General features: G+C 37.3%; 1 protein-coding gene across 6 annotated transcripts in view; it reads left to right on the forward strand.

The window, feature by feature from the left end:
- Positions 1–1,014: 1,014 nt before the first annotated feature.
- The window catches only part of SCN9A (sodium voltage-gated channel alpha subunit 9), a 72,073-nt gene continuing 63,257 nt past the window's right edge, over positions 1,015–9,830 (forward strand). For 3 of the 6 annotated variants that reach the window (XM_036421869.2, XM_036421864.2, XM_036421866.2), the window contains exons 1-5: positions 1,015–1,321; positions 3,735–3,853; positions 4,444–4,533; positions 5,153–5,281; positions 8,784–8,875. In XM_036421869.2, the coding sequence (XP_036277762.1) occupies positions 1,064–1,321; positions 3,735–3,853; positions 4,444–4,533; positions 5,153–5,281; positions 8,784–8,875 (688 nt within the window). In that variant the 5' untranslated portion in view covers positions 1,015–1,063. Of the gene's footprint in view, positions 1,322–3,734; positions 3,854–4,405; positions 4,534–5,152; positions 5,282–8,783; positions 8,876–8,992; positions 9,085–9,830 lie in introns of those variants that run through there. The other 3 variants (XM_036421867.2, XM_045575425.1, XM_045575426.1) reach the window with 3 other exon arrangements.

Raw genomic sequence — 9,830 nt, forward strand, 5'->3', positions numbered from 1 at the left:
TTTACCCTCCCTCTGTATGTGATGATGTTACTTAATATACAGCCTTTCAAGCTGTTCACAGAGGGTTGGCATGGTGGAAGTTAGTGTGTCCCAATTCTCAGACAACCCTAATGCCAAAAAGAAAGAGTTTTCACTTTCTAATGCAGGCGTTATGAAGGTATCTTGACGCATTGAAATAATATCTGTTATTTTTTTAAATAACCTATTTTTATGCTATTTATTTGGAAAATTCCAAAATAATAATATATAGAAAAGTGAATATTCTATTTTTTTCTGTAGGTTTTTTTTTTTAAATGTTTTGTATTCATATATAGGTTAATTAAGGAAGTCATGGTTTGAATGCATATTCTAGGGCTATTTTTACTTTTTTTATTGAATCACAAACATTTCCCAAATTTCTTTGTGCTTTGCAAAGTATTTTCCCAAATTGTTTTTAATTCAAAACAGAAATTTATTTTTTCTGATTTGTGAAGGGATATGTATGTATTATAAAATAAATAGATTGTGTAAAATAGAATAGAACAGTCTTCACCACCTCATTCATAGAAATGAGTTTCCCCAAGAGAGAAACAGGGTTTGTGAGCATGTTATGAGAAGATCAGAGAGGTAAGAGGAGAAGCTGGGGAGTGGAGCTCTCAGAGCATTCTCATGGAGTCTTTTAAGTGAGGAGAGTTGAGTTGAAACACCTAAAAGTGAATACATATGAAAAATGAAGGAAATTCATTGTTTTTCATCAAGTTGTCACTTTTTTACTTTAAAAGCAGTGAATTGTTAAGTTCAAATTTTAAAACAAAGGTGGCTAGAAAGCATGGAAAATGTGTTGCACATAATAGTCACTTAATAAATGCTGATTTAACATGCTGATAATTTAACATGTGAACATCATGTTTTAAAGTTGAAACCAAAAGGTGGTTTATTAATAATAATAATAATGATTGCTGTTCTTACTATTATTTTGATGTCCCATCATTGGTTGGCAAACACTTAAGGCTTTATTTTTCAATTCCCACTTAGGCCTCTTATGAAGGAGCTGAAGGGGAAATAAAATATACAGGATGAAAAGATGGCAATGCTGCCTCCCCCAGGACCTCAGAGCTTTGTCTACTTCACAAAACAGTCTCTTGCCCTCATTGAACAACGCATTGCTGAAAGTAAAGCAAAGGAACCCAAGGAAGAAAAGAAAGACGATCATGAAGAAGGCCCAAAGCCAAGCACTGACTTGGAAGCTGGCAAACAGCTGCCCTTCATCTATGGGGACATCCCTCCGGGCATGGTGTCGGTGCCCCTGGAGGACCTGGACCCCTACTATGCAGACAAAAAAGTGAGTTCACTGGGACTGCAGTGGTGCAATCTCAGCCTCTTTCTGTGTGGAAAGTGAGTTAAAATTGGAGTGGAATCGAGGGAAAATCCACATCATGACTAAAATATTCAAGTAAATACATATGTAGGATATTCAGAATATCTACTGTATCTACTTTTTCTAATTTTTTGTTGAAACTGGTTCTCTCTTACCATTTTGATTTCCTTAATCTTTTATTTAAAATATATTTTATTGATTTTTTTTTACAGAGAGGAAGGGAGAGAGATAGAGAGCTAGAAACGTTGATAAGAGAGAACCATCGACCAGCTGCCTCTTGCACACACACCCTCCCCCCCCCACCGGGGATGTGCTCGCAACCAACGTACATGCCCCTGACCGGAATCGAACCCGGGACCCCTCAGTCCGCAGACTGACGCTCTACCACTGAGCCAAACCGGTTTCAGCGATTTCCTTCATCTTTTAAAAGTGTTCAGTATAATGTTCTTCCTTCTTGGACATGCCTTAAATGCATACCAGTAGGAACAAAACAACTGTCAATTGACAAGTCATGGGGATGTATCCAGAGTGCATTTTGTGGAGGTGACCGCTGACTCCCTGGGGATATAGAAGATTGCTCAATTAATAATGAAGTTTGGAGAGCTGCTTCATTTCCAGTATTGGAGAGAAGGAGGAGTCTGGGATGGTCAAGGAGGTAGGGCATAAATCAGAAAACTTTCCATTGTTTCAAGAAGAAGGGAAAAGAGTATCTTATAAAATTACCCAGAAAGTTGAGGAGAGAAAGGCTATTGCAATGAATAAGGACAAGAAATCTCTCGGATAATTCTGACAGACATATAACCCTATTCCCTCTATGCTCTTATATACCTCCATTTGTATTTCTCTATATGATTCAGGAACACATCTTGTCGTTAAAATATTAGAGTTATCATGTTCCTATTGCCTTTCTAGAAAGTTCCTTGAATGCAAAACTTATGCCTCATTTAAGTTCAAACTCCTTTCATTGCCTCTTACACTATAGTTGCTCACTACACAATTGTAGAAAATAATGGATGAATGAATTTTAAGCATGGTATATTGAAATTTAAGAAAACAGTACTCATACTCAAACACTAGGTATTAATTTTAAAACTAATTTTCAATGTAAAAGTGAACTTTATGTTAAATTATGTTTAGACATAAAACGTACAGTGAAAGAAACCAGGAATATTAAAAGGGCATCCAAAAATAATAGATTCAGATTCATTTTCTTGAGAAGAGTGTCACTTGCAATTAAACATCAAGATATTCAAACTTATGTCCCCAATTTAGAAAAATATTGACTACCAGAAGCCCACTCATTAACTTGTAAAAAATGAAGATTAAGTATCAACAATAAAAAGACCAAGTCAACGTGTTCTAGTGAACACTAGTAATTTGCCTGCCAGTGCAGAAATGTAAGACAAGGATTTGAACTTGGACTTTCTGATTCTCAATCCAAAAACAGTAGTTTTGTTATTGCTGCTAGTTACTTATTTGGATTTTAAATGTTTTAAGAATGTTTAGTTCTATTTGTATCATTTAAAAAAAAAATTACCATGGGTAGTAGCAAGCACTTTAATTTGTGTCCTTTTATTTTTAGCTATTATTAGTATTTCATCTAAAATAGAAAAATTGATCTAGGTAGTAGGATTATTCCAACTCTAATATTTGTGAAAATATTTTTTGAAGGAATTAGTATTTTGGAGCACTTTCTGCTAACCATAACAATAGCCAACAAGGATTAAAAGTCTCAAGGTGTTGCCGAGACTGGTTTAGCTCAGTGGATAGAGTGTCTGTCCGGGAACTGAAAGGTCCCAGGTTCGATTCTGGTCAAGGGCATGTGCCTTGGTTGCAGGCACATCCCCAGTGGGGGTGGTGCAAGAGGCAGCTGATTGATGATTCTCTCTCATCAATGTTTCTAACTCTCTACCCTTCCTCTCTGTAAAAAAAAAAGTCAGTAAAATATATTGTAAAAAATGAAAGTCTCAAGGTGTTATGGTAAAAATCAGGAATAGATAGTTTTTAATTGATTTGCTTATGATGCAGTGTAGTTAGTGAAGGAAGTTGTATTTTAAACTAAGTCCAATGGCCACAAGTTATTACTGATGAGGATATTGAAGGGATATAAAAAAGAAAAGGTACTGTATTTTGGGTGCTCTAAGCAACATATATTCATAAATAGTTCACTTCCTAACCTGCTTAGAAGTGATGGGCTTGCAGTTCATTGGCCAGCATGATACATGTAGATGTTTCAGTGGTACTGGAACTGCATTGCTTGAGCCTGATGGCAGTGTTACTTTAATATGACACTACCACATAGAGAGGAAAATTGCTGAGATTAATGTACTAAGTTTTGGATTCTCAATTTCATCCTGTTTTCTTTTTGATCCTGCAGACTTTCATAGTATTGAACAGAGGGAAAGCAATCTTCCGCTTCAATGCCACACCTGCTTTGTACATCCTCTCTCCTTTCAGTCCTCTGAGAAGAATATCTATTAAGATTTTAGTACATTCATATCCTTTTAAAAATGCTTACTTGCAATGGTTCTTTAAAATGTAGTTTTTGTTCTCTTCTTTAATATAGATTTTTAGTCCTTTTGTACCTGAAAAGACTGTTTTTAGTTTATCATTTTAATATAATTTGGTATAGGTCTCTGAGAGATTGAAAGAATGCCATTTTTAAAACTAAGGGTAAATTACTCTGACCTATTACTCTCATGTTCAAGGAGATTTTACAAAGTCTATAAACTTATTAATAACTAGAGACCCAGTGCATGGATTCATGCACCAGTGGGGTCCTTTGGCCTGGCCTGAGGCATTGGGCCTAAACCAGCAGTCTAACATCCCCTGAGAGGTCCCAGAATGCAAGAGGGCACTCTGCAAAGTTGCTGTTGCTCTGCAGCTCCTGCATTGAACATCTTCCCCCTAGTGGTCAGTGCACATCATAGCTGCCAGCCAGTTGGCTGGTCAGCTTGTTGGCCAGTTGCTTAGGCTTTTATATGCATAGATTATTTTCTAAGAAAAATATTTCAACAGGTGTTCTTATTAAGTAGATAATAGATTCCTGCCATGGTCGTTCATTATATTCCTTGACTCTAAGCTACCTTGTTCGGCATGCTTATCATGTGCACTATTCTCACGAACTGCATATTTATGACCATGAGTAACCCTCCAGACTGGGCCAAGAATGTAGAGTAAGTGGGTATATGTACATTTTAATATGGTCTTACTAGAATGATTGTTATCCTTTCCTTTTCCTACCGGAAGTTGTTCCATCTATAAAAATTGTGTTGTTTATCTTCCCATGTTATATAGTTTCTTTTCTTTCTATTATTATTTTCTCTCTTATGTTATTCCACCTGACAGCAGTAGAATAGAATATTTAGAAAAGAATAATTAGATGATACAGTCTTTTTCAGAAGAATGAATGTATGAGACATTCTGCCTGTTGTTAGAAATGTTATATATATATATTTTTTTATCCTTGGCTATATTCCTGATAGGATCAACATAGGAACTTTCCAGTCATACCTAAACCTATGTTCTTAGTAACTTTCAGTACTTCTGTTATCTAGGAGAGTTTCCGATATGGACATTCTAAGGTGTTTTTTTTGTTTTGTTTTGTTTTTGGGGGGGGGAAAGACCTTGACTCTTAGTTTATTCTAATATATAGTTAGAGTGGGTCCATAATCCAAGAGCCACACTGCAGTAGATGCCTTCCCTTGATTAATCAGGAAAAAATAAATTATAAACATTCACCTAGTGCTGTATTTTTTTTTCATATTTAACATCCCAATGGGTTCTTGTGTCTAGGTACACTTTTACTGGAATATATACTTTTGAATCACTTATCAAAATCCTTGCAAGAGGCTTCTGTGTAGGAGAATTCACTTTCCTTCGTGACCCATGGAACTGGCTTGATTTTATCGTCATTGTTTTTGCGTAAGTACCTCATTCAGTTTTGCAAATAGCAAACTCATGAAAATCACAGACAGCATAGTATTTTAGTAAGAACAATGCTTATATTTAAATAAAACTGTATAAAAGCTAGTCATTTGTTGGAAAATACTAACTTTTATAGGAAGATCATTTCTCACTTGAATGTGTATGACATCATTAAGATTGATCATCTCCCTCTGCACCCAGCACTTGGATGGACAGTCTATGTGGTGCCAATTAAGTTCATACATTTTTCAAGCTCTTACTTAAAAACTAATAAAACTTGTTGGAATCACAGGGAAAAAATAGGTCTTTAATTATAAGTACAGTACTCTTTTTATTAATATATACTGTTAAAATGCTAATATGTATATTAAATTATAGAAGTATCACTCTAACTGGTTTGGCTCAGTGGATAGAGCATTGGCCTGTGAACTGAAGGGTCCCAGATTCAATTCTGGTCAGGGGCATGTACCTTGGTTGCAGGCACATCCCCAGTATGTGCAGGAGGCAGCTGATCAATGTTTCTCTCTTATCAATGTTTCTAACGTTCTATCCCTCTCCCTGCCTCTCTGTAAAAAATCAATAAAAAATATATTTTTAAAAATATATAAAATTATCTATCTATCTATCTATCTATAGCTAATATGCTAAGTGTCCTTCCCTCCATCCTGGTAATGATGTCACATAGCAATGTGCAGCTACCTCTCCCTAGCGACAACTAGCCTCCTTGCAGTTTCTTCAGCCTAGGAACAGGACTTGCTTTATAGTCAGTGCAAACACTTTGCACTTTAACCAAATGTCTATGAAGTATTTCCATGTGCCTCATCTCATTTGATCCTCACAGAAGTCCTGGAGTAGATAGATATGACACTCAATGGAATCCTATTTTCATTAGCCAGAAAACAGAGATTTTTTGAAAATTTAGAAATATAACCTAACTGAAAAGAAGTAAGAAATAGTGGATCTTGAAAATGTCTTCAGGTTTTCTCATTGTGAAGAATAGTCAAACACTGCTGCAGTTAAATATTTTGCCCTTTGTTCTCTCTCCCTGTGTGATCTATAATAATAATAATGTGCTTTGTGTTGCTATTTACTGCTGTGTTGCTAACAATTACCTGAAAGAGAAGTTAGAGTGCTTTACTGGGTTGGAAAAAGTTTAGCTAAATCAGAAAGCAGGTCTAACTAAGCAAGTTTGTTCTATATCTATAAAAGGATATCACACGTGCATGATACATATAAAGCCATATAAGGCTCTCACTGGTGCCAATCGCATGCATGTGTTTTGATATGTCATTGTCTATCATGAATTTAGTTGACACTTCTATTATAGAGAAAGGGCGAATTCAATATTAAAATATTTTTCTAATTAATTTTTTTCAATGTGCATGAATTTGTGCACCAAGCCACTAATATCTGATGTAATAAAAGAGTAATATGAAAATTAACCATCACTCCTCTACACCCACAAGTTACACCCACAAGTCGCACCCATCAGCCAATTAGAGCAAGCATGCAAATTAACCCCAACCAAGATGGCTGTGGCCACAGAGAACAAGAGGGAGGCTTGAGTTTCTCTGGCAATGGAAGAAACCAAGCTTTCCGCCTGCCCTAGCCAGTTTAAGCCTCCACTCAAGGCTAAAAAGTTTCAATTATAGAAGATAAAGAAATCCAAACAGAAACAGCTGCTGCCACAGAGCCAGCAGGAGGCTTGGCTCTGCTCCAGGCTACAAAGTTTCAATTGTAGAAAGTAAATATAACCCAGATACTAGGGCCTCCGCTTGGGTCACTGGGGGAGAGGGCGAGGCTTGCCTGCAAACCACCACAGTCCCCTAGCTCAGGCCACCTTATGCCCCAAGGGAACCCTCACCCTGATCCGGGACACCCTTCAGGGCAAACCAGCTGGCCCTCGCCCTTGCACCAGGCCTCTATCCTATCTAATAAAAGAGTTATATACAGATTGACCATCACTCCAATGCAAAATATGGCTGCCCCCATGTAGTCAAAGATCCTGCCTCCATGTGGACACAAGATGGCCACCACAAGATGGCCAGCAGGGGAGGGCGGTTGGAAGGCACCAGGCCTGCAAGGGAGGGCAGTTGAGAGGGACCAGGCCTGCAAGGGAGGGCAGTAAAAGGCAATCAACCATGCAGGGGAGGGCAGTTAGGGGTGACCAGGCCAGCAGAGGAGGGAAGTTAGGGGCAAACAGTCTGGCAGGGAGCAATTAGACATCAATCAGGCTGGCAAGGGAGTGGTTAGGGCGTAATCAGGCTGGCAGGCAGAAGTGGTTAGGAGCAATCAGGAAGGCAGGCAAGCAGTTGGGAGCCAGCAGTCCTGGATTGTGAGAGTGATGTCACACTGCCCATTTAGGATTGATCCTGGGACCCTTGAGGGGTCCTAGATTGGAGAGGGTGCAGGCTGGGCTGAGGGACAATCCCCACCCTGCCCCCTGTGCACAAATTTTGTGCACCGGGCCTCTAGTATTTTATAAGGGCTGTCACTGCATATTAAACCTAACCTTAATGCATTGTATATGCATTACACATGCATCCACAGTTTATTTTCCAGGAGAAAAAGATTAACATATAATTGTAATCTGTTCACATGGTTACTTTCTTCCAAAATATGTCAGAAACATTTTTTTTTAAATTTTAAATCTCAAACCTAGATAGAATATTTTTGATTCTATCATTTTGATGTAAGAGTAGTGAATGTTCATTAAGAGAACTTAGACAAAAACGAAGGGTCTTAAGATTTCTGGTCTCCGGTTCCCTCACCCCCTGTCCCACCTCCTTGTCCATCAAGTTCCCTCCTTTCATGATCACACATGACTGCAGTTGTAGGTACCACTAACTGGCGAGAGAACATTGTGTCAAGGCTGCCACTTCTTAGGGGGTGTCTCCTTTATTATAGTAATAGACTCTACATACCATAAAATTTACTCCTTTAAAGTATAAAATTCAGTGTTCTTAGTCTGTTCCCAAAGTTGTGCAACCATCACCACTTTCTAATTTCAGAATATTTTCATCACCCCCAAAAAGCAGTCACTTCCATTTAAACCTTCCCCTCCCCACTTCCAGCTACTGGAAGGCACTCATCTATGTTTCATCTCTATGGATTTGTCACATGAATGGAACCACATATTATGTGGCCTTTTGGGTCTGGCTTGTTTCACTTAGCTTACAGTTTCCCAGGTTTGCCACTGATGTTTTATAAGATTATTAAATATCTATATAACCATAATGTTGAGATCTAATGCCTAAAGCATGTTGTTTATTTAGGCATTTAAGTGTATGAAACCATTTTAATAATGTATTTACATTTTGCTCACATCAAATATGTCAAATGAGATCTATTTAAATTCGATGAGGTATGGTAGGAAAGAAAAGGTTTGCAGAACTATATCTTTAAGACTTTCCAAATGCAGGAAATACCTTGACTAAAGGCGCAGGTAAGTATCATAGACTCTATCTAAATTCTGAATGACTCTGATTTAATTCTACAGGTATTTAACAGAATTTGTAAACCTAGGCAATGTTTCAGCTCTTCGAACTTTCAGAGTGTTGAGAGCTTTGAAAACTATTTCTGTAATCCCAGGTAAGAAGTGATTGGTGTGAAGCATTAGGCCACTCATAACTCCAACTATTTGGGAGTTGTCCTTTGTGTCTGTGTGTGTGTTGTCACTGTGTTTGTGTATAAACTCCCCCACTGCAGATATGTGACAGAGTTTGTGGACCTGGGCAATGTCTCAGCGTTGAGAACATTCAGAGTTCTCCGAGCACTGAAAACAATTTCAGTCATTCCAGGTGAGAGTTAAACACGAGGGCTGACTTTAATCTTTTGGAGAAAAGACAAGAAAGACTTTCTCTTTTGCAAATTTAATGAATCGAATTTCTTATGTTTTTCAGAATCCTTATTAAAAGTCAGCCTTTGAGTTTAATTAGTTGCATGGGTCTTAGAGGATGAAGATGGCCATGTGGCTCACATCTCAACTTGAAATTTTCTCTCCTGTCTTAACAGTTCATTTTCCATTTGACTGATTCAGGAATGAAAATTTCAATTTGTTTACATTGCTTTTCATAGAGTTAAGAAAAGAGAGAGAAAATATCAGCATGAAGGTATTGCATGACATATTTCTTTTATCTTTCCTCAACAAACCATTTCTTAACTGAAAATTAGTAAGTTGTCACTATACATTGCAAGTCAGCCTCTTTGTGTTCGTACTAGTATATAGAGAAATGGTTTGTTTGACAAGAATTTACTGAATTGACACTTTCAAAAACTTATTTTTTTACAAGTGAATGTGGATATGGTTTGAGCAACCAAATTTTTTATTTTGACAGTTTGGTTTGTCATTGGAAATATTTTACAATTTCTAATTGTTTGTAATAATATATAGAAACAATATATAAAAACCAGCAAATCCACTTTTTTGGCCTCATGGGCTTTTTTTGAGTTAGACTATTTAAGGTCACTGACTTGATATAATGCATGCATTTCCAGGAAAGCTGTGTTTGTGTCTGTTTCTCATTCAGAAACTTTATTTCATTAT

Source organism: Pipistrellus kuhlii, unplaced genomic scaffold (genome assembly GCF_014108245.1).
Source record: "Pipistrellus kuhlii isolate mPipKuh1 unplaced genomic scaffold, mPipKuh1.p scaffold_m20_p_7, whole genome shotgun sequence".
Taxonomy (NCBI): domain Eukaryota; kingdom Metazoa; phylum Chordata; class Mammalia; order Chiroptera; family Vespertilionidae; genus Pipistrellus; species Pipistrellus kuhlii.